Source organism: Theropithecus gelada, chromosome 19 (assembly GCF_003255815.1).
Source record: "Theropithecus gelada isolate Dixy chromosome 19, Tgel_1.0, whole genome shotgun sequence".
In the NCBI taxonomy this organism is placed as follows: domain Eukaryota; kingdom Metazoa; phylum Chordata; class Mammalia; order Primates; family Cercopithecidae; genus Theropithecus; species Theropithecus gelada.
In genome coordinates this window covers 43,450,418-43,475,726 of record NC_037687.1, presented here as the reverse complement: position 1 = coordinate 43,475,726, position 25,309 = coordinate 43,450,418, and the positions used below count along the sequence as shown (strand labels likewise).

The following is a 25,309-nucleotide window of genomic DNA, read 5'->3' as shown; positions in this document are numbered from 1 at the left end:
TCTGTACAGCAAAGGAAACAACAGAGTAAAGAGACTATCCACAGAGTGGGATAAAATATTTTCAAGCCTTGTATCTGGTAAGATGCTAATATCCAAAATATATAAGGAACTCAACTCAGTAACAAGAAAACAAATAACCCAATTTAAAAAGTGGGCATTTCTCAAAAGAAGACATAGAAACAGCCAATAGGTATATGAAAAAACACTCAACATTACTAATCATCAGGAAAATGGAAATTGAAACCACAATGAAATATCACCTCATTGCCGGGCACCATGGCTCAGGTCTATAATCCCAGCACTTTGGGAGGCCAAGGCAGGTGGATCACTTGAGGTCAGGAGTTCGACACCAGCCTGACCAACATGATGAAACCCCATCTCTACTAAAATACAAAAAGTATCCAGGCATAGTGGCAGGCACCTGTAATCTCAGCTACTTGGGAGGCTGAGGCGGGAGAATCACTTGAACTCCAGAGGCGGAGGTTGCAGTGAGCCGAGATTGCACCACTGCACTCCAGCCTGGGCAACAAGAGTGAGACTCCATTTCAAACAAACAAACAAACAAACAAACAAACAAAATCCTCTCACACCTGTCAGAACTGCTATAATCAAAAGGACAAAAAATAACAAGTGTTGGAAAGGATGTGGCAAAAAGGGAATCCTTGTACACTGTTAGTAGCATAAATTGAAACAGCCATTACGGAAAACAGCATGGAGGTTTCTCAAAACTACCCTATAACCCAGCAAACTCACTTCTGGGTATATATCCAAATGAAATCAAATCAGTATGGGGAAAAAAATATCTGCATTCTTTTTTTTTTTTTTTTTTTTTTGAGACGGAGTCTCGCTCTGTAGCCCAGGCTGGAGTGCAGTGGCCGGATCTCAGCTCACTGCAAGCTCCGCCTCCCGGGTTCACGCCATTCTCCGGCCTCAGCCTCCCGAGTAGCTGGGACTACAGGCGCCCGCCACCTCGCCCGGCTATTTTTTGTATTTCTTAGTAGAGACGGGGTTTCACCGTGTTAGCCAGGATGGTCTCGATCTCCTGACCTCGTGATCCGCCCATCTCGGCCTCCCAAAGTGCTGGGATTACAGGCTTGAGCCACCGCGCCCGGCCAATATCTGCATTCTTATGTTCATTGCAGCATCATTCATGATAGCCAAGATATGGAATCAATGGATAAACTGATAAAGAAAATGTGATGTGTGGGTGTATGTATGTATACACACACACACATACACACACACAATGGAATGTGTGTGTATATATACAAATACACAAACACTGGAATATTATTAAGCCTTAAAAAATGAAGAAAATCCTGTTACTTTCAACAACATAGATAAAGCTGGAGGGCATATGTGAAATAAGCCAGGCACAGAAAGACAGATACTGCAGTGATCTCACTTATATATGAACTCTAAAATGTTGAACTCATAGAAGAAGAGCGTAGAATGGAGGTTGCCAGGGGTTGGGGGATGGAGGAAAGAATATATTGGTCAAACGGTACAAAGTTCCAGTTACACAGAATAAAAAATTTCTGGAGATCTAATATACAGCATTATATATTAATAGTACGTACTGCCATGTAAGTACATACCATTAATAGTAATACCAGTACAGAATGTATACCATGGTAACTATAGTTTATAATACTGTATTATATACTTGGAATTTATTATGGGAGTAGATCTTAATGTTCTTACCATATACACACATATACAAATTGGTAACTATGTGATGTGATAGATACATTAATTGGCTTGATTATGGTAATCATTTCACAATGCATACACATATATCAAAACACCTAATTGTATACTGTAAATATATATAATTTTTTTTTTTTTGAGACAAAGTTTTCACTCTTGTTGCCCAGGCTGGAGTGCAATGGCACGATCTTGGCTCACTGCAACCTCTGCCTCCTGGGTTCAAGCAATTCTCCTGCCTCAGTCTCCCAAGTAGCTGGGACTACAGGCATGTGCCACCACACCAGGCTAATTTTTGTATTTTTAGTAGAGATGGGTTTCGCCATATTGGTCAGGCTGGTCACATAATCCTGACCTCAGGTGATCCACCTGCCTCGGCCTCCAAAAGTGCTGGGATTACAGGCTTGAGCCACCACACCCAGTCAATATATATAATTTTTATTTGCCAAATATACCTCAATAATGCTAGGGAAAAAGCTGGAATGAATTGTTTAAAAAACTTTCAGAGAAGGATGAAAATGATGACAGAAAACAGTAAGTCACAGGGAAGAAAAATTGATGTAAGAAATAAAATGAATGTAAAATATGAATTCTGGAAGGAAAATATTGCAATGATATAGAACCCTAATAAAACAAATTTCCAGGGTTGATGAAAACTCTTAGTATTCAGATGGTTCCCTTTTTACTGAGCAATATATATGAGGAAAGTGGTTTTTGTTTCATTTTGTTTTTGCCTCAGCCTCCCAAGTAGCTGGGATTACAGGCATGCGCCACCATGCCTGGCTAACTTTTGTATTTTTAGTAGAGATGGGGTTTCACCATCTTGGCCAGGCTGGTCTTGAACTCCTGACCTTGTGATCCACCCACCTTGGCCTCCCAAACTGCTGGGATTATAGGCGTGAGCCACCGCACCCAGCCTATTAATTTTTTTTTTTTTTAGATGGAATCTTGCTCTGTTGCCCAGGCGAGAGTACAGGGGCGTGATCTCAGCTCACTGCAACCTCCGCCTCCTGGATTCAAAAGATCCTCCTGCCTCAGCCTCTTGAGTAGCTGAGATCACACCCAGTTAATTTTTTTGAATTTTTAGTAAAGACAGGTTTCAACACGTTGGCCAGGCTGGTCTCGAACTCCTGACCTCAAGTGATCTGCCCACCTCGATCTCCCAAAGTGCTGGGATTACAGGCGTAAGCCACTGTGCCTGGCTTCCATAGGATTTAAAGAAGATCTGGGGTCTTACAGAATAATATTCAGAATGCCTTAGGATACCATCCAAAATCACTCAACATATGAAGAATGAAGAAAATTTTAACTCACATGGCAAAAGACAACAGACACCAAAATAAAGGTGATTCATGTTGGAATTATCAGATAATGACTTTAAAGCAGATATTTTAAAAATGCTTGAACAAGGAACCATGCACACTCTGCAAACCAATATAAAAATAGAAAGTTTCAGCAAAATAGTAGAAGATATAAAGAAGAATAAACAAATTTTAGAACTGAAAAGTGCAGTAGCCGAAATAAAAACTACTGGCTAGTCTCAAAAGCAGAATGGAGGTAATAAAGTCAATAAACTTGAAGACAGTTCAAAAGAAATTAGCTAATATGAATAACAGTAAAAATAAGATGGAAAATGTAAAAAGAACACAGCCTCTGGGAATGTAGAACAAGAAAAGATTTAACATTTGTGTCATCAGGGTTTCAGAAGAGAAAGTACAGGACTCAAGAAAGATTTGAAGAAATAATGGCTGAAAACTTACCAATTTTGGTGAAAGATAAAACAAACAAAGCCATTTTGAGAAGCCACCCCAAATAGGATAAACCCAAAGAAATCCATACTCAGACATATCATAATCAAACTGCTGAAAATGAAAGACAAAATAAATAGTGAAAGAACTGTAAAAAAATAATGTATTACTTATGGGTGAAACAATGATTTGAATGACTGGATTACTCTTCATAAACTCTGGAGGCCAGAAAAAAGTGGAACAGTAATTTATTGTGCTGAAAAAAAGAGCTGTCAATCCAGAATTTTATATCTAGCAAAAATATCCTTCAGTAATGAAGGTGAGATTAAGGAAAGTAATATTGCAAATGTATGTTGCAGCTCAGGCTGTGCCCTCAGCGTCTGTGTGGGAGTAGGCAATAGTGGGGACAGTGGTTAGTGAAAGAGCTTGTACTCCTTCTCAAAGGGGTTAAGTGCTTGTTAAATCTAGGAGACAGCTGTCATGTAAGAATGAAGGTCCAGTGCTGCTTTCCAGCTCTCCAAAGAAAACCAGAAATCCAGATTTCTGTATTAAATCCCCTGATAGCTTGAGTCTGGTAACTAATTCAGAACTTTAGAGAACTGCAGGGGCAGCACCAAACACAAACATGTATAGGATACACCCTGAGTCACTAGGTTGTTACTTCAGTGGAGTTTTCTCTGTTTCTTTGAACTTCAGAAATTATACCAAGATACATCTAATTAAAATTCTTGGCCGGGTGCAGTGGCTCACGTCTGTGATCCCAGCTCCCTGGGAGGCTGATGCGGGCGGATCACCTGAGGTCAAGAGTTCGAGACCAGCCCGGTCAACATGGTAAAACCTCGTCTCTACTAAAAATACAAAAAAAAAAAAAAAAAAAAAGGCTAGGCTTAGTGGTTAATTTGACTTGTTTATTGCATAGGATAGAGATAATTCCAGCTGGAGTGTAGTGGTGAACCCACAGCTCACTGCAGTCTGGACCTCCTGGGCTCAAGCGATCCTCCTACCTCAGCCCACGAGTGGCTGAAACTGCAGACGTGTGCCACTATGTCTGTAGTCCCAGCTACTCAGGGAGGCTCAGGCAGGAGAATCCCTTGAACCCGGGAGGCAGAGGTTGCAGTGAGCCAAGATCGCGCCACTGCACTCCAGCCTGGGCGACCGAGCGAGACTCTGTCTCAGAAAAAAAATAAAATAAAAAATAATAAAACATAAAATAAATCCTATGGAGATGGTTGATACTTTTGTTTTAACAGGTATTGACCGTGTTGGGTTCAGGCTGCAAGTTCCAATAAGCCTTGTGTGGACTGTGACTCCAGTGTCAGTTTTCAAGGCCTTTGCAGTGTTATTTGGATTTGTCCACTGTGTGCACCATCCAATCCAATCTGAAACTTACACTTTAGTTCTTAAAGTCTTCGATATGTTATTTAGGGACAGATCCACATATATTCAGGCAAAAATGAGCCTAAGAGTTCCTAAAAACTGAGTTTTTTTGAACTTTGGGGTTTTTTTTGTTTTTTTTTGTTTTTTAGATGGAGTTTCGCTCTTGTTGCCCAGGCTGGAGTGCAATGGCACGATCTCGGCTCACCCTAACCTCCGCCTCCTGGGTTCAAGCAATTCTCCTGCCTCAGCCTCCCGAGTAGCTGGGATTACAGGCATGTGTCACCACACCCAGCTAATTTTGTATTTTTAGTAGAGACGGGGTTTCTCCATGTTGGTCAGGTTGGTCTCAAACTCCCGACCTCAGGTGATCCACTCACCTCAGCCTCCAAAAGTGCTGCGATTACAGGCGTGAGCCACCATGCCGGGGCCAACTTTGGGTTTTTTGAACTTGAACATGGGTTGCTTTTTTGAACTTGTTCCTTTCTGGGATCTTCTTGATACTTTCTAGTTCCCTGGAGCTCCCCTATTCAGTTCTCCAGTCATAATGCTGGGGTTTTAGTTACCTCCCTCTGCTATGTACTTTCTACAACTATGCCTGGGTATGGCAGGAGGAAACAGAGAAAAAAAGTGATGGGGGTTCACTCCACAGCAACTCTAATAGGAAAAGAAGGTTCCTACCCCCTGTAGTTTTAGATACCTGCAGGCCCCCACTGCTTCCACTGTTGCTGCTGCTGCTGTGAGATTGTCTGGAGGCTGGGATGCGCAAAAACGGGGGGGAAATATAGACACATATTTGTGTATATATACATATATGTATGTACATATGTATGTAAATACACACACAAGCAAGAGATTGCTCCATTCTCTCTTGGTGTTGAGAATCCCATTTCCCCCCATCTCTACTAAAAATACAAAAAATTAGCCGAGTGTGGTGGCACGTGCCTGTAATCCAAACTACTTGGGAGGCTGAGGCAGGAGCATCGCTTGAACCCAGGAGATGGAGGTTGCAGTGAGCCGAGATTGCGCCACTGCACTCCAGCCTGGGTGGCAGAGCGAGACTCTGTCTCAAAAAAAAAAAAAAAGAATCCCATTTCCTGTGCCTTCTGCCAAAACTAGAAGGCTTGTCTTGGGCCAGGTGCAGTAATCCCAGCACTTTGGGAGGCCAAGATGGGAGGACTACTTGAGCCCAGGAGTTCAAAATCAGCCTAGACAACACAGGGAGACCTGGTTTCTATTAAAATTTTAAAAATTAGTTGGGCATGGTGGCACACATCTGCAGTTTCAGCTACTTGGGGGCTGAGGTAGGAAGATCGCTTGAGCCCAGGAGGTCCAGACAGCAGTGAGCTGTGGGTTCACCACTACACTCCAGCTGGAATTACCTCTGTCTAGATCCTATGCAATAAACAAGTCAACTGCATTTGTAGACCCCCCAAAACATACAGAAAATACCTAGAAATAAAATATCAAATGAACTATAAGCCGTTTTTTGGGATAAGTTTATAAAAATACACTGAAATATCATCAAGAAGGCCTAAATAAATGGAGAAAAGTACTGTGATAATGGCAAATATCATTTAATATAATAAAGATATCAGTTACTACTAAAGTGATAAAAAAATTCAATGTAATTTTTTTTTTTTTTTTTTGAGACAGAGTCTCGCTCTGTTGCCCAGGCTACAGTACAGTAGTACCATCTTGGCTCACTGTAATCTCTGCCTCCTGGGTTCAAGTGATTCTCATGCCTCAGACTTCCGAGTAGCTGGGACAACAGCTGTGCGCCACCACACCTGGCTAATTTTTGTGTTTGCTTTTGTTGGGGTTTTTTTTTTTTGAGACAGAGTCTCACTCCATCACCCAGACTGGAGTGCAGTGGCACGATCTCGGTTCACTGCAACCTCCACCTCCCAGGTTCAAGCAATTCTTGTGCCTCCGCCTCCCGAGTAGCTGGGATTACAGTTGTGCGCTACCACGCCTGGCTAATTTTTGTATTTTTAGTAGAGCCAGGGTTTCACCACGTTGGCCAGGCTGGTCTCGAACTCCTGGCCTCAACCGATCTGCCCACCTCGGCCTCCCAAAGTGCTGGGATTACAGGCGCGAGCCACCACACCCGGCCAAATTCAACTCAACATTTTAAATAAAATATAAAGTAATTTTTAATACTATATGAAAGATCACAGAGATAAGTATAACCAAAACACGCCTAAAGAAAAGGTGGAGGGATATGTCCTACCAGAAATCAAGACTTGTTATATAAACATGAGTAATTTAGGCAGGGATAACAAGGCTCAATGTAACAAGAAATACCCGTGCATATATGAAATCTGAATATATGACAGAGGAGCATTGTTGATCAGTGAAGAATAGATGGAGTTTTCATTTGAGAGGGAAACATAATTTTTTTTTTTAGGAGACGGTGTTTCCCTCTGTTACCCAGGCTGGTTTTGAATTTCTGGGCTCAAGCAACCCTCCTGCCTTAACCTCCCCAAGTGCTGGGATTATAGGCATGAGCTACCACACCCAGCCAATTCATTTTCTATACAGGAAAAATAACTGATCTCCATCTCATATTATTCATAAAAATCAATTAAAGTTGCATTAATAGGGCTTTAATAAGAAAGCGAAAACATAAAAATTCTTGGGAGTTTGAGATCAGCATGGGCAACATGGCAAAACCCTGTCTCTACAAAAAATATAAAAAGTTAGCCAGGAGTGACAGCACGTGCCTGCAGTCTCAGTCTCAGGAGGCTGAGGTGGGAGGATCACCTGAGCCTAGGAGGTAGAAGCTGCAGTGAGCCGTGATTGTTCCACTGCACTCTAGCCTGTCTGACTTTTTCTGTCTAAAAAAAAAAAAAAAAGGCCGGGCGCGGTGGCTCAAGCCTGTAATCCCAGCACTTTGGGAGGCTGAGACGGGCGGATCACAAGGTCAGGAGATCGAGACCATCCTGGCTAACACGGTGAAACCCCGTCTCTACTAAAAAATACAAAAAACTAGCCGGGCGAGGTGGCGGGCGCCTGGGGTCCTAGCTACTCCGGAGGCTGAGGCAGGAGAATGAGGTAAACCCGGGAGGCGGAGCTTGCAGTGAGCTGAGATCCGGCCACTGCACTCCAGCCTGGGGGACAGAGCCAGACTCAGTCTCAAAAAAAAAAAAAAAAAAAAGAAAAATCTTGAAATTAAAATAGAAAATTGGGCTAGGAAAGGTTTCTGAGGATCCAAAAAGTATAAAGCATACAGGAAAAAGATAAAAATGTTTATAAGCAACATATAATTTAACCATTAAACATACAATTTGGCAATATTAACACAAATAATTACTGTTCATCAAAAGATACCATAACAAAAGTGAATAAAACAGATGTAAACTGGAAAACATATCTACAAAACATGTGATTGACCGAAAATGAGTATCTAGAATTTATACAAGGAATTCCTACAAATCTTAGGAAAAAGACAAATTAGCCTAATACAAAAGGATCAAAATGACATTACACAGAAGAGACACTAATGACCAATGAACGTATGGAAAGGTAATCATCTTCAATAACGACCAGGGAAATTTAATTTAAAACAACAAAATAAGATTTCATACTCATGAATCAGATTATTAAAAAATGAAAAAATCTTATAATATCATAAGGAGAGATGGTGGAACAAAAGTACTTCCCACATAAACTAATACATCACTTGGAAAACAGTTTGGCATCACCTTGCAAAGCTGAGTAAGCATGTACACCAAGATCCCGCAATGGTATTCCTAAGTATATTTCCTAACAAATCTCTTGCACATGTAAGTCTGCAGATGTAAATATTATTGCCATAATAATATGTTTATGTATATACATGCTATATATTCTACTATGTTTATAAATACCATTTTAAGGGAAAATTTTAATGGACGGGTTCAAAAGTGTAAAGGTCATTGTTACAGAATATATTAGCAAATCAATACAAATGAGGGCCAAAGAAATATATACAAAGGCAGTATAAATGGAAAAACAGATGAAGAGTAAGAGACACAGGAGATAATACAGACGTTTTATGTCAGTCTAACAGAAGGAAAAAAGGAAATGGTAACAAGGCAATATTTGAAGAGATGACTACTAAGAATTTCCTATCACACACACAAAAAAAGAGGTAAGTCCTCAGATTGAAAAATGCTACCAGAGGCAAAGCATAAGGGGAATAAAGCTAACCATATCTGAATTTATCACAGTAAAAATTTAGCCTGTTAGAGGAAAACATTTTTCTCTAATGGAAAGGAACAAGAATCGTCTATCAGAAAGAAAACAGTGGAGAATATCTTCATGGCCTTGTGGCAGGCAAAGATATATTTACAAAGACAACAATGTACAGCTGGCCCTCTGTACCGGGTGGGAGGGGTGAGGAGGGTTGAGGTTTGGTTCCAGGATCATGGCAGACACCAAAATCTGCAGATGCTCAAGTCCCTTATACAAAATAGCACAGTAAGTTGGTTTCAACCAACTATGGCTCTCAACCTGTTAATACAGAGGGCCAACTATATGTATTTTACATCCATGATTGGTTGAGTCTGTGGATGCAGAATCCACGCATAGGAAGGGCTGACTATACATATGCGGTGATTCCATTTATACAAGATTCAAATATAGGCTAAGGAAGAATTTCTTAAGTCCCTAGAAGTGTGAAGCATAAAAGAAAAGATGGATACATTTGACTACAGTAATCATTAAAAACTTCTGCTCACAGAAAAGAAAACCATAAAGAGAGCTAAATTCAATTCAGAGTAGAAAAAGAGACTTGTAGTTTGTAGAACATGCAAAGTTCCATAAGCAGAAAATATAAAGAACCCTTACACATTATTAAGAAAAATACAGGCCGGGCGCGGTGGCTCAAGCCTGTAATCCCAGCACTTTGGGAGGCCGAGACGGGTGGATCACGAGGTCAGAAGATCGAGACCATCCTGGCGAACACGGTGAAACCCCGTCTCTACTAAAAAATACAAAAAACTAGCCGGGCGAGATGGCGGGCGCCTGTAGTCCCAGTTACTTGGGAGGCTGAGGCAGGAGAATGGCATAAACCCGGGAGGCGGAGCTTGCAGTGAGCTGAGATCCGGCCACTGCACTCCAGCCCGGGCGACAGAGCGAGACTCCGTCTCAAAAAAAAAAAAAAAAAAAAAAAAAAAGAAAAATACAGACAGCCAGGCGCGGTGGCTCAAGCCTGTAATCCCAGCACTTTGGGAGGCCAAGGCAGGCAGATCATGAGGTCAGGAGATTGAGACCATCCTGGCTAACACAGTGAAACCCCGTTTCTACTAAAAATACAAAAAAATTAGCCGGATGTGGTGGCGGGCGCCTGTAGTCCCAGCTACTCGGGAGGCTGAGGCAGGAGAATGGTGTGAACGCAGGAGGTGGAGCTTGCAGTGAGCCAAGATTGCACCACTGCACTCCAGCCTGAGGGACAGAGCAAGACTCCATCTCAAAAAAAATAAAGTAAAATAAAATAAAAAAGAAAAATACAGACAATTCAACAGAAAAACAGGCAAAAGATTTGAGCAGGCAATTCACTAAAGAATTTCAGCTGGGCGTGTTGGCTCACACCTGCAATCCCAGCACTTTGGGAGGCTGAGACAGGCTGATCACAAGGTCAGGAGTTCAAGGCCAGCCTGGCCAACACAGTGAAACCCTGTCTCTACTAAAAATACAAAAAATTAGCTGGGCATGGTGGTGGGCACCTGTAATCCCAGCTACTCTGGAGGCTGAGGCAGGAGAATCGCTTGAACCTGAGAGGCGGAGTTTGCAGTGAGCCAAGATCTCACCACTGCACTCTAGCCTGGGCAACAATGTGAGACTCCGTTTCCAAAAAAAAAAAAAAAAAAAAAAAAGAATTTCCAAAAACTAAAAATGACATGAAAATGTGTGCTAAAACTCATCAGTAAAGAAAGAAACGTGGCCGGGCACGGTGGCTGAAGACTGTAATCCCAGTACTTTGGGAGGCTGACACAGGTGGATCACTTGAGGTCAGGAGTTCAAGATCAGCCTGGCCAACATGGTGAAACCATATCTCTACTAAAAATATAAAAATTAGCCGGGCATGGTGGCATGTGTTTATAATTCTAGCTACTTGGGAGGCTGAGGTGAGAGAATTGCTTGAACCTGAGAGGTAGAGGTTGCAGTGAGCCAAGATCGTGTCACTGTACTCCAGCCTGAGTGACAGAGCAAGACTCCATCTCAAATTAAAAAAAAAAAGAGAAAAAAAAAAGACGGAAATGTAAATTAAAACCATACCGAATTATTATTATACACTCACTAACTGATAAAAATCAAAGTTTGGGCTGGGTGTGGTAGCTCATGCCTATAATCCCAGCACTTTGGGAGGCCGAGGCAGGCAGATCACCTGAGGTCAGGAGTTTGAGAGCAGCCTGACCAACAGGGAGAAACCCCATCTCTACTAAAAATACAAAATTAGCCAGGCGTGGTGGCGCATGCCTGTAATCCCAGCTACTTCGGAGGCTGAGGCAGAAGAATCACTTGAACCTGGGAGGCAGAGGTTGCAGTGAGCCAAGATCGTGTCATTGCACTCCAGCCTGGGCAACAAGAGCGAAACTCCATCTCAAAAAAAAAAAAAAAATCAAAGTTTGATAATACCGTATATTAGGAAGCATGTGCAACAATGGGAATGTTCATATACTGCTGGTGAAACTGTAAACAAATACAAGTGTTGAAGAAAAGTTAAAATTAGGCAGCTCGGCTGAGCGAGGTGGCTCCCTCCTGTAATCCTAACACTTTGGGAGGTTCAGGTGGGAGGATCACTTGAGGCCAGGAGTTAGAGACCAGCCTGGCCAACATGGCAAAACCCTGTCTCTACTAAAAATACAAAAATTAGCTGGGTATGGTGGTGCATGCCTGTAATCCTTGCAATTCGGGAGGCTAAGGCATGAGAATTGCTTCAATCTTGGAGGCAGAAGTTGCAGTGAACCCAGATCATGCCATTACACTCCAGCCTGGATCACAGAGCTAGACTCTGTCTCAAAAAAACTAAAAAATTAGGCAGCTAGGTTGGGAGCAGTGGCTCATGCCTGTAATCCCAGCACTTTTGGAGCCTGAGGCAGTGGGATCACTTGAGCCCAGGAGTTCCAGACCAGCCTGGGCAACATGGCAAAACCCCATCTCTACAAAAAATACAAAAAATTAACCAGGTGTGGTGGCATGCACCTGTAGTCCCATCTACCCAGGAGGCTGAGGTGGGGGGATCACGTGAGCCTAAGAGGTGGTCAAGACTGCAGTGAGCCATGATAGTACCACTGTCCTCCAGCCTGGGCAAGAGTGAGACCCTGTTTCAAAAAAAAAGTAAAAGCACCCTCTGGAAACCAATAGGTAAATGTTATTATTTTGCAAAGTCCATAAAAACTGAAAGAATAAACTCAGTAACAGATTAAAAGTATGAAATATAGAAATGAACAAGTTAATTATGCTATGGTGAAAACGTCCACTCTCACAAGTACTCAATATAACGACAATAAAGCAATCCAGTATACGAAGAAATCACTGTAAAATTTATATAACTTATAAAATTTATATAACTTTGCATTAAAGTTACATAAGGGAGAAAATATCCATATTTTTTAGAATTACATAATGAGATTATGCAAGGGTGAAATGACATGAGGTTCTGGATTTACTTGAAATTATCTGCGGTGGGGTGCGGTGGCTTACATCTGCAATCCCAGAATTTGGGAGGACAAGGCAAGTGGATCACTTGAGGTCAGGAGTTCGAGACCAGCTTGGTCAAGCTGGTGAAACCCCATCTCTATGAAAAATACAATAAAATTTGCCAGGCATGGTGGCGGGTGCCTGTAATCCCCACTACTCGGGAGGCTGAGGCAGGAGAATCGCTTGAACCCGGGAGGCGGAGGTTGCAGTGAGCTGAGATCACACCATTACACTCCAGCCTGGGTAACAAGAGCAAAACTCCATCTCGAAAACAAAGAAAAAAAAAGAAAATATTTGTGCAACAATAGGGGTAGATGAGTGGCATGTAGTTTTGAAAATTTTCACAATGAAAAACAACATTCTATGACTTGTAAAATAAATGAGCGAAAACATTTATTTCAAATAAAAATTAACCATTCTTAAAGAGTACAATGAAATGAATACTACCAAACATTGTGAGTGTCTGAAAGTTTCAGAAATATCTTGTCTCTGAGAATCTATCCTAAGCAAATACAGAAAAATTTATATGCATAAAGTTGTGCTTTTACATAAAGAATGGACATATGCATAAAGAATGGTGCTTTTACAAACAAGCATTGATTAGAAAGCAGCCTAACTATGTAAGTATAAGTACTTGAACTGTACTAAAAGAAAAAAAACAGAATTATATGAGAAAATGCATGTAGAAACTATTACATACCTATCTAATCTTCATGGCCAGATCTTTCTGGTACTTTTCTTTCTGAGTTCCTGAGTTCACCTTCCATCCTGCTGTCTTCTCAACCTACATTTCCTTGCCATATCTTCTCCTGCTGTAAACCTCTAGGTATTAGGGTGCTTCAGGTTTCTGTCCTTGCTATATTTATTCCCTAGGAGATTTCATCCAGTCACAAGACTCTATATCTCTATATTGAAGGCTCTCCAAATTTTCCTCCAACGCTGATCTGACCTCCCAGTTCCAGACTTCTATACTGAACTGCCTGCATGGCATCTATGCTGCGTCCAATAAGCAACTGAAGCTTAACATAAGCGAACCCACCCTTGATTTTGCAACCCCCCAATCTACTCTTTCCCCATTTCAGTAATTACAAAGCCCATTCTTCCATAGGCTCTCCCTAAGAAGCATGAATCCTTTTCCTCTTATACTCCAAGACTGAATCCTGCTAACTCTTCCTTGAAAAGATTTCAAACCCACCGCTTCCTTCCACTGCCACTGATAACATTTCAATGGTCTCTGAGCCATCACTGTATTCCAACCAGACTACTATAAAAATCTGCTAAACAGCCACTCTGCTTCCAACCTTGTCTCCTACAAAGCAGTTAGGGAAATCCTTTTAAAACACATGTTGCATCAAGTTCAGGTGCAGTGGCTCACACCTGTAATCCCAGTACGTTGGGAGGCTGAGGTGGGAGGATTACTTGAGGTCAGGATTTCGAGACCAGCCTGGCCAACATGGTGAAACACTGTCTCTACTAAAATACAAAAATTAGCTGGGCGTGGTGGCGGGCGCCTGTAATCCCAGCTACTCCGGAGGATGAGGCACGAGAATCGCTTGAGCCCAGGAGGTGGAGGTTGCAGTGAGCCAAGATCATGCCACTGCACTCCAGCCTGGGCGACAGAGCAAGACTCCATCTCAAACAAAAACATGGCCAGGCATGGTGGCTCACGCCTATAATCCCAGCGCTTTGGGAGGCTGAGGTGGGCAGATCACAAGGTCAGGAGATCGAGATCATCCTGGCTAACATGGTGAAACCCCATCTCTACTAAAAAAATACAAAAAAATTAGCCGGGCGTGGTGGCATGCGCCTGTAATCCCAGCTACTCAGGGGGCTGAGGCAGGAGAATCACTTGAACCTGGGAAGTGGAGGTTGCAGTGAGCTGAGATCATGCCACTGCACTCCAGCCTGGGCAACAGAGCAAGACTCTGTCTCCAAAAAAAAAACACAAACAAAAAAATAAGTTGCATCAAGCCATTTCTAGGTGCAGAGCCTTCTGATGACTTCTTGCCTTAGAATGAAAAGATTTCCCATGGCCTGTATGGCAGACTGTACATAAACTGACCCACTCTTTCCCACTCCTGCCTCTTTGATCTCATCTCCCACCCATGTACCCTTCTGCTACCAGTCACTGCCCTCTGGTGCTGCTCCTCAAACACAGCCAATGCACAGTTGCCTCAGGCCTTTGAAGGTCTGCGTTCCTCCATCTGGAGCAGTCTTCTGCCTAGTACCCATATACAATGACTTACCGTGGTACTTCTTTGGGTCTCTGCCCAAATGTTACCATATCATTTGGTAAGATATGGTAAATTTCTCTTGCTTCTTCACATAAAATATCATCCTTTATCCCTTTCCTCTACTTCTTATTTCTTTTTAGTATTTACTATTACCTGGTATGTTATATATTCATCTATTTTCATATCTCTCCCTACACTGTGGGGTAGGCTGTGGGAACACAGATTATGCACGTTCTTTTTTTTCTTTTTTTCAGGCTGGAGTGCAGTGGCATGATCTTGGCTCACTGCGACCTCCACCTCTTGGGTTCAAGTGATTCTCCTGCCTCAACCTCCTGAGTAGCTGGGATTATAGGTGCCTGCCACCACACCTGGCTGATTTTTGTATTTTTTAGTAGAGATGGGGTTTCATCATGTTGGCCAGGCTGGTCTCAAACTCCTGACCTCAGGCAATCCTCCTGCCTCAGCCTCCCGAAGGGCTGGGATTACAGGCGTGAGTCACTGCACCCAATCACGCATGTTCTATTCATTACTGTAACCTCAGTGTTGAGAATAGTGCTGGGCATACCATAGGCACTCCAGAAACATAAACTAAATGAATGAATGTGCTGTCCTCCCCTTCATACCAAATCTCTCTTTGCCAGCTCTTACCTTCTCCATGGAGACACAAGCCCTTTATTTCCAACCCTCTATATAAAGTCAATGACGCTCACAACCAAAATCTCCCCCTATGACTTCTATGTGGATCAACTCCTCTTCTACATCGTTAGCCCTCGCTTTCTGCTAAGCTCCCTATTTTAACTTCACTTATGGTGGTTCTATTTTGTAGAAGTTATTTGTAGACATGTTCTAGTACTTCTACTAGGCAGTAAGTTCTGAAATTGCTTATTCCTTTTTTAAACTCTGCAGCACCTAGCCGAGTGCCTTATACATGTTAGAAAATCAGTAGATGTTGGTAAAAAATATTAATGAATCAATGAGGGCATAAACCCCATCCCAAAAAAACTTAGTAAAAGAAAATAAGTCTCGGGCAGTGCAGGAAAACATCTCTTTCTGGAGACAGTGATGCTTTTATTAGACTAAATACAAAGGGGGATGAAAAGCTAGGAAGGAAATGGGCCCAAAATATGGATAGAAAGGAATATCACTAGAAAGGGTAGAGGAGGGCACCAGCTGGTTAGAACTGAGAGAGAAGAATAAGAGAAGAAAAGCAGGCAAAGTGTGTTAGGTAAGGGGGAAAGGTAGGATCATTTGAAAGCTCATGTAGAAAAGGTCTTACATTTGCACAACAGGCCAAAAGCCTTTGAGGAGAGTTTCCCAGATAGCATCTAAAAGACGCAGTCTCTCTACTGGCCAAATCACACATTACCTGCTGTGCCTCACTTACCTGGCCACTGGCCTCTTGTTAGCTCTCTGTCAACCAACCAGGGCTCCTTCCCTTGCTCCAAGTAGGAGATCACATTTGGTTTAGAAATAGAATGCCCTGCTTATAAAAGAAGTAACAAAACAAATTTATCATGAGAATATCCTAGAATTCAAATCCAGTCCCTTCATTATAAAGAAAGACATAGCACTGCGAGAAGAGTCAAAGAGAGGTACAACGGACTTGTGAAACATAACGGAAGATGTAAAACATCCCCCGAAACTCAATGCAGCTTCCTTTTTCTAACTCTACCATATTCAGAACATTCCTGTGAGAACAGGATGTCAAAATTTGACTGGTTTTTGAAAGCCAGGTGAGCATTTCACATTGGAGGAAGTAGCCCTTCCAAGTGCAGAATCTAAATTACTATGGACAGATGTCCTTACCCATTGAAACCAGGTTGCTGTAATTCTCCAACATCACATCTCTGTATAAATCTCTCTGATCATCATTCAGGCACTCCCACTCCTCCTGAGAGAAGTCTATGGACACATCACTGAACATCACTGACTCCTGGAACAATAACCACGTATATGACTTGATTAATTAAAAAAAAAAAAGTATTTTTATGAAGGAAAGAGAGAAGAAAAAGATTAAGGTAGAGGAAGTAAAACATAGCATACGAATGCCTGGGATGCAGTGGAGGACTGTAATCAAATAAGCACAACTGAATCACTGGGTTTCCATGTCATTCTTTTTCCTCCAAATGAAACTGCCTGAGTACGGGAGGATACCTCCATTATCCAAACAAGGTTGGGAAGGTATAAAAATTCAGCTAAGAGGGCTTTCCCAATTAAATGAAATTGTATATGCAATGCCTTGCACTATACCTGTCATATAATAAATCAACAATACATTTGATCTGTCTCCCTCTCTTTTCCCAAATAGCTGAAAGTCAAATTTCAGAATAAGGGATAAAGACAAGACATTAAAAGCCTCCAGAGCGAAGAGCAGGTCATATAAAAGGCATTGAAAATTAGAGGGGCAATGGAATTCTCAAGAACACCTCTAAAAGCGAGAAACAATAAGAACAATTCTTCAATATTCAATATGGAGAAAATAAACTCTGACCTAGACTTTCATAAACAAACTATCATTCTGTTTTGAGTGTTGAGAAAAGACATTTGTAGACATCCAAGGACTCAAGAAGAGTTTCTTCGGAAACTTCTAGAGGATATGCTCCACAAAAACGAGGGAGTAAATAAAAAAAGAAGACAACATAGGATTCAGGAAATAGGTAAAGTCTCAGGAAAGCTGTGACTGATAGAGTAAACCAGACCAGATGGGAACAAGGACACAGGAAATGGGGAAGCAAGTCTCTACATCAAAAGGAACTGATGTGTCTGACCAGAGGGAAAACGTATTGACTGGCCTGTGGCAGTGATGCTGGAGATTCTGGATGTAAACACACAAATGACTAAGCAAATGGGGGGAAAGCAATTAACCCCAGGAAAATGAAGGTTTGTGTGGAACAAAACTATGAGCTTGCTTGGCAGAGAATAATATTTGCAGCCATAACAAGGTGTATACTGTTGATTTAACCAAAAACAGTGATATGGTAACAGTCAGGAAAAATGAAAGTGCAGTATGGGAATACAATGTTCCCTTTAACTTTGCAATCAATCAAGAGATAATGACTAAAGTGGGTTTATCAAAAAATGGTAGTAAACCAATTTTCAAGAGTTGCTTGGAGTGGGACTGGTAATGGGACAAAACCAGAAATGAACTACTTCCCTTGTAGACATGTGTAAAATTACTTGTAAAAAATTTGTATCTTAGAAAATAAAATTAGCATATAATTTAAGACTCTGATCCATTCCTATGCCAGACTATTATACAATAATAAATGTTCCTTGTTAAAACAAATACTATTCAAATTTGTTGTAACATAATTTGAATAATATTTATTATAAGCCTATAAATGATATCTGTTCTTTGGCCTTTAGAAATTCAGGCTGCAGGTGATCTTTAAAGACCTCTCCAACACTGGCCCAATCTTATTTATAACCACCTACTGCCCAGCTGTAAATTCCCCTTATAACTAAGCTACAGAAAATTAGTGAAGGGATGATCCAGTTTCACCGTTGGTATTAGTGACATCATTGTTTTTGTTTTTCAAACAGGGTCTTCTTCTGTCACCCAGGCTGAAGTGCAGTGGCATGATCACATCTCACTGCAGCCATGACTTCCTGGGCTCATGTGATCCTCCCGAGTAGCTGGGACTACAGGCGTGCACCAACAGGCCTGGCTAATTTTTGTATTTTTTGTAGAGACGGGGTTTGCCATGTTGCCCAGGCTAGTCACCTGGGTTCAAGCAAACCACCAGCCTCAACCTCCCAAAATGCTGGAATTACAGGTGTGAGTCACCACATTTGGCCACTGACGTCAATTTTTCATGGATGCTTAGTGAGGTGTGAGAGCTTTGTACGAATCACTAGTCACACTCTCGAACATAAAAGGCTCATTAACCAGGAGGCCTTGCCCTGTACTAGGACTGAAATCAAACAAAACCACAGCATGTATTTTCTTATTGGAAAACCCAGGTCTACGGAGCTAATGAGGGCTTTTCCCTATAAGGTGCCCCTAATTACTTATTTTCATCCCATCAAATCACTGTCCAAGCAAATTAGATTCATATTAATTCAATGTGGGGAACACATTTCTGTCCTATCAGGATTTTTGGTAGAAGCCTGAGATAGGAGATGCTGAAGGACTTTGTAAACGAGTATCTAAACATTGTTTAAAAGCGGGGGTAACTGGAGAGGAGACTGGAGTTGTTTAGGAGGAAATGCATGTCCTTTTCCTGACAGGGGGCCCTGGAAACCAGTGTAAAAAAATTATTCCACACCTGATCTGGGTCAGATCATTTTTACATTACATAATTCTTAATCTCTTTATGGAAAGAAATAAGTATTCTTGATGCAATTGATAGGGGATTTTCTGATGGACATTAATCTAAATTAAAACTTCTTCAGAGAAATTTGTTATTCAACCACTTGGCTGACTAATACGTAACTGTGAGTTAAGAATATAAATTTTTTGCTGGGCACAGTGGCTCATGCCTGTAATCCCAGCTCGTTGGGAGGCTGAGGCAGGTGGATTGCTTGAGGTCAGGAGTTCGAGGCCAGCCTGGACAACATGGCAAAACCTCATCTCTACCAAAAATACAAAAATTAGCTGGGTGTGGTGGTGGGCGCCTGTAATCCCAGCTACTTAGGAGGCCGAAGTAAGAGAATCACTTGAACCCGGGAGGCAGAGGTGGCAGTGAGCTGAGATTGTGCCACTGTACTCCAGCCTAGAAGACAGAGCGAGACTCCGTTTCAAATAAAAAAAAAAAGGGGGTGTGTGTGTAAATTTTCTAACAATGATTATCTAAGCAATTCTTTTTTTTCTATGAATTGGCCTGTTAGAGATCCTTTCCTTTACAGCAAAATTCCGGCATTGCTCATAACCAAACTTTCTGAAAGGTGTTGTTTTTCTAACATCAAAAAGCATCATAATGAGGAAAACAAATGTTTACAGGTACTAGAGGTAAAAATCACTCTATCTGAGCAAAAGGAAACAGTATCTCACCTGAGCCATGGCTCTGATATTTGTAGAAAAGGACCTTCTCTTGGCTCTTCTTTTGGAGAAGAGTAGAGCTGGGAGAGGCAAAAGAAGATAGATAAGACCCCACTTTCCTCACAGCTCCAGCCCAGAATGATCATTTCCCTTCTGTTCATGCTTCAGAAACGCTTGCAGGGTATCAGTGAGGAGAATGGGCAAATGTCTCTATCATCCCTAGCTTCAAAGATACCAGGCTATAACTGGAACAGGATGGATTAGGGCAACTCAACATGGCTTGGAAAATACATGTTTATATACACACACATACACACATATAAAGATTTTTTTTTTTTTTTTTTTTGAGACAGAGTCTCGCTCTGTCGCCCAGGCTGGAGTGCAGTGGACGGATCTCAGCTCACTGCAAGCTCCGCCTCCCGGGTTCACGCCATTCTCCGGCCTCAGCCTCCCGAGTAGCTGGGACTACAGGCGCCTGCCACCTCGCCCGGCTAGTTTTTTGTATTTTTTAGTAGAGACGGGGTTTTACTGGGTTAGCCAGGATGGTCTCGAGCTCCTGACCTCGTGATCCGCCCGTCTCGGCCTCCCAAAGTGCTGGGATTACAGGCGTGAGCCACCCCATCTGGCCAATTGTATGTTATTCTTTTTTTTTTTCTTTTTTTGGAGATGGAGTCTTGCTCTATCACCCAGGCTGGAGTGCCGTGGCAGGATCTTAGCTCACTGCAACCTCTACTTCCCATGTTCCAGGTATTCTCCTGCCTCAGCCTCCTGAGTAGCTGGGATTACAGGCTTCCGCCACCATGTCCGTCTCAATTTTGTATTTTTAGCAGAGATGGGGTTTCACCATGTTGGCCAGGTTGGTCTCAAACTCCTGACCTCAGGTGATCCTCCCACCTTGACCTCCCAAAGTGCTGGGATTACAGGTGTGAGTCACCGCACCCAGCCTTGTGTGTATTCTTTATAAACATCTTCACTTTAAGATGTTTAAAGTGCCTGAAAGAATAAGTTATACTAAAGGAAGACTACATTGTTTAAGGGGAAGAACTGAATTAGTGATCAACATTTAAATGTTTACGAAAACTTTGGTGTTTTGCTTATCAGCTACAAGAACTTAATAAACTTAAAATTATACAAACTATAAAGAGCACTATTAATCTCTATGCACCAAGCTTCCTGATCATTAAACAATTCATCAATTATTTCATGTAAAACTGACCACCCAGAAAGTAGCACCATGTTGTCAATTACCTCACGGTTTCCTCTACTCACAGGCACTCACTCACTGTACTTCCCCAGATGAATACCAAAGGAATACAAGTGTCTCTTCTTTAAAACCTAAATGCACCCTTTGATATTATTATTATCACTACTACATATTACGCTCTTAGTATTCTTTTATCAACCAAATAGCCTATGATATATAATAGCCAGGCATCGTGCTAGATACTAAAGAGTCAAAAATTATCCAGAAAGGTCTGGGAACAGAGTTCCTTCTTGTATAGTGCTCACTTTAAGCCCTCCTTTCTGGTCTCTCCTCCTGGCCTTCCTCTGGTTAAAGGGATGTCTTCAAATGCTGTACCTTCCAAGCAGGATGGCATGAAACATTCCCACTTCAACAGCTCCATACCATGCTTGTTGCATTCTCAACACTCCTTATCTTTGCCCCAGAGGGCAGCCTCCCAGACTGAATTTTTGCATGGGGGATCTGCTCCTCTCTTTTAAATTCAGCCCTCATTAATGTAAAAAAAAAAAAAAAAAAAGTCTTAACGAAATGAGAAAGAAAACTTCCTCAACTTGATGAGTAGCATCTACAAAATACCTACTGTTGGGAAAGACAGTCACCGTGGGTCTCTCACATTCTTAGGCATCTTGCTGGGTATGCCTAGAATGCAAGATTCTAACTACTTATTTCCCAGGGTTATTTATGCAGCTGATAACCTTGAGAGAAGAGGTAAGAGCACAAACAGCAGGCTTGCTTACTGCTGACTATAAAAGCAATGGATTATCCAGGCTCAGTGTTCCTCAGTGGCTATGCCTGTGCACTGCATGAATAGCATCCATATAGACCCTCATGTTGTCCCCATGGGAGCTGAAAGAAAGAGGAACTGATGAACACTGATGCCTATGCTGCTTGCTGTGCCATGAGTAATTAAGTCTTTGTCTCTGATCCAGGAGTCTCATGTTTTCTGCCAGCATTCATGAAACTAACAGGCTAATGTATTAGCTTGTATGTAGGAAAATATCAAATCCTAGAGTTAATATTATACCTAATGTTGAAACACTGAAAAATGTCCCCCTGAATCCAGGAAAAAAAGAATAATGTGTATTATTATCATTTCTTTTTAACAATGTACTAAAGGGCTTGGTCAGTACAATAGGGCATGATGAAGAAATAAAAGGTACAAAGATCGGTAGGAAAGAAATAAAACGATCATTATTCACAGATGATAAGTTGCAGACATAGAAAATCCTAAATAATCAATAAACTCTTAAAATTAGCAAGTGAATTAAATAACATGGTCTCATATAGGGCCAATAGACAAAAATCAATTGCATTTCTAGTAACGAGTAATTGGAAATTTTTTAAAAATGTAAATACTATTCAGAGTTTCGATAATAAACATCAAATACCCAGGTATAAAGCTAGCAAAAAATGTTGCTAACAACGACAACAAATTGGTAAGAGAAATTAAGGATCTTAACAAATGTAGACATATACCATATGTACTATAGACTGAATATTGATGTCAATTCTCCCAAAATGAACACAGTTTTTGTTTTTGTTTTGAGATAGGGTCTTGCTTTGTCATCCAGGCCGGAGTGCCGTGGCACAATCAAAGCTCGCTGTAGCCTCAACCTGAGGGGCTCAAGCGATTCTCCCACCCCAGGCTGCTGAGAAGCTGGGAGTAGAAGCACACCATCAAGTCCAGCTATGTGTTTGGGGTTTTGTTTCTTTGTTTGTTTGCGTGTTTGCTTGGTTTTAGGTTTTTTTTTTTTTTTTTGGTAGAGACAGGGTCTCACTATGTTGCCCAGGCTTGTCTTAAACTCCAGGGCTCAAGCAATCCTCCAGCCTTGGCCTCCCAAAGTGCTGGGATTACAGATGTGAGCCACTGCATCGGGCCCCAAAATGAACACATAGATTACGTAAACAAAACCCCAGCAAGGCTTTGGGGGGTATAAGGTAAAAATTAGCAAGTTGATTCTAACATTTATTTGGAAATTGGAAGAGCTTATAATAGCCAAGATAGTTTGGAAAAGAAAAAAAGTAGGAGGACTAAAACTACAGATTTCAAGAGAGCAGTCCATAGAAGAGAATAAATAAAACCAAACAATACAGAGTCCAGAAAGACAGCCACATAGCCACATGTATATACTGTCACCTGATTTATGAGAAAGACTCCATGCAACCTACCTACCTACCTTCCCTCCCTCCCTCCCTCCCTCCCTCCCTCCCTCCCTCCCTCCTTCCTTCCTTCCTTCCTTCCTTCCTTCCTTCCTTCCTTCCTTCCNTCCTTCCTTCCTTCCTTCCTTCCTTCCTTCCTTCCTTCCTTCCTTCCTTCCTTCCTTGTCTCACTCTGTCACACAGGCTGGAGTGCAGTGGCATGATCTTGGTTTACTGCAATCTCTGCCTCCCAGGTTCAAGTGATTCTCCCACCTCAGCCTCCAGAGTAGCTGGGATTACCACCATGCCCAGCTAATTTTTGTATTTTTAGTGGAGACAGGGTTTCAACATGTTGGCCACGCTGGTCTCAAATTCCTGACCTCAGGTGATCTGCCTGCCTTGGCCTCCCAAAGTGCTGGGATTACAGGCATGAGCCACCATGCCCGGTGAATGTTTTCACATTCAAAATAGTGTAGCCTGCTACAATCAACCAGGATGTGGGGGAACCCAAATGCAACGAATGATCTTTAAATGTAAGAAAAATGAGTAGCAAAACCACACTGAAAAAAGTGGCAAAGAAAATAACTAAATTGAGTAACTTTGGAGGATGTTTTTTACTATATACTATAAGCTTAAAGAAAAGAGCTACACAGAGATTCTCTACTGTAGTTAGTAAATTTGTTTTTTACACAGGTCCGGGTTAGCAACTCTGAACTAATTTGAATGTATTCTAGGATAGCGCTAATTATTGATTCTGAGAAGCAGATTTCTCTCTGTTGGAAAATGAAGTAACCAGCAAATGGCTAAATTTGATGGGAGACAATTCTCCACGGGTCTTGCATGTTTCTGCGTATCTTGCAAGCAGAGGTACTAAGTGCTTTTGTTCTGCACTATTTTGCCAAGTTGTTTATACAGTGAACGGCCTTGGAAGACAGAGTTCATCTCCTTCTACAGCAAAGGGTAGGCATTCTAACTTCCCATTATAAAAAATTCAGGTTTCCTAGGGTCAAGGCAACACACAGATAACCATGTATTTTGCATAATCCTGGGTGTATGACTGAACCAGTGCCAAGAGAATGTAGATATTCTGAAGATTGCCATGAGCAACAAAGCATCCTTTGTCTCTGACTCAGAAGTCTAATGTCTTCTGAATGTATCTGTGATACTGACAAGCTAACTTACTGGCTTACAACTAGGGTAAAATCTCAGATATTTCATAGTTCTTGGGGGAAAAAAATATCCTGTGGTACTGGAATAGAATTGAACATATGAGTGTAAACTGGTGTGTTTTTAACATATAAATAAATAGACATAAATGTGTGTATAGACATTTGTGTATTTTCTCACTGTCTGCACTGACCAGAACCAGAGCAAAGACACACCAGTAGTAATAAGCACACCAAGTGCCCAGATCTTGGTCTAAAAATTCATTCTCCAATAAAAGAAACTAACACTGCTTGGAGAAATTGCTGAGCCCAGAGATGGAAGAGGGAAGATACAAGATGAGCCTGGAATATCTTATGGTGCCAGAAAGCGGGGTCCGGGGGAAGCTTTAAAAAAATGATCACGGGGCCGGGCGCGGTGGCTCAAGCCTGTAATCCCAGCACTTTGGGAGGCCGAGACGGGCGGATCACGAGGTCAGGAGATCGAGACCATCCTGGCTAACACGGTGAAACCCCGTCTCTATTAAGAAATACAAAAAACTAGCCGGGCGAGGTGGCGGGCGCCTGTAGTCCCAGCTACTCGGGAGGCTGAGGCCGGAGAATGGCGTGAACCCGGGAGGCGGAGCTTGCAGTGAGCTGAGATCCGGCCACTGCAGTCCAGCCTGGGTGACAGAGCGAGACTCCGTCTCAAAAAAAAAAAAAAAAAAAAAAAAAAAATGATCACGGCCGGGCGCGGTGGCTCAAGCTTGTAATCCCAGCACTTTGGGAGGCCGAGACGGGCGGATCACGAGGTCGGGAGATCGAGACCATCCTGGCTAACACGGTGAAACCCCGTCTCTACTAAAAAATACAAAAAACTAGCCGGGCGAGGTGGCGGGCTCCTGTAGTCCCAGCTACTCCGGAGGCTGAGGCAGGAGAATGGCGTAAACCCGGGAGGCGGAGCTTGCAGTGAGCTGAGATCCGGCCACAGCACTCCAGCCTGGGCGACAGAGCCAGACTCCGTCTCAAAAAAAAAAAAAAAAAAAAAAAAA

At 42.0% G+C, this 25,309-nt stretch overlaps 1 protein-coding gene across 10 annotated transcripts in view; it reads right to left on the bottom strand.

The window, feature by feature from the left end:
• The window catches only part of ZNF566 (zinc finger protein 566), a 42,042-nt gene that overhangs the window by 10,200 nt on the left and 6,533 nt on the right, over positions 1-25,309 (bottom strand). For 3 of the 10 annotated variants that reach the window (XM_025369157.1, XM_025369156.1, XM_025369158.1), the window contains exons 2-4: positions 19,746-19,813; positions 16,559-16,685; positions 16,137-16,232 (exon numbers count right to left, since the gene is read on the bottom strand). The exons of 2 other annotated variants lie outside the window; for them this stretch is intronic. In XM_025369157.1, the coding sequence (XP_025224942.1) occupies positions 16,137-16,232; positions 16,559-16,685; positions 19,746-19,754 (232 nt within the window). In that variant the 5' untranslated portion in view covers positions 19,755-19,813. Of the gene's footprint in view, positions 1-16,136; positions 16,236-16,558; positions 16,686-19,745; positions 19,814-25,309 lie in introns of all 10 variants that reach the window. 5 more of the 10 variants (XM_025369160.1, XM_025369162.1, XM_025369155.1 and 2 more) reach the window with 4 other exon arrangements.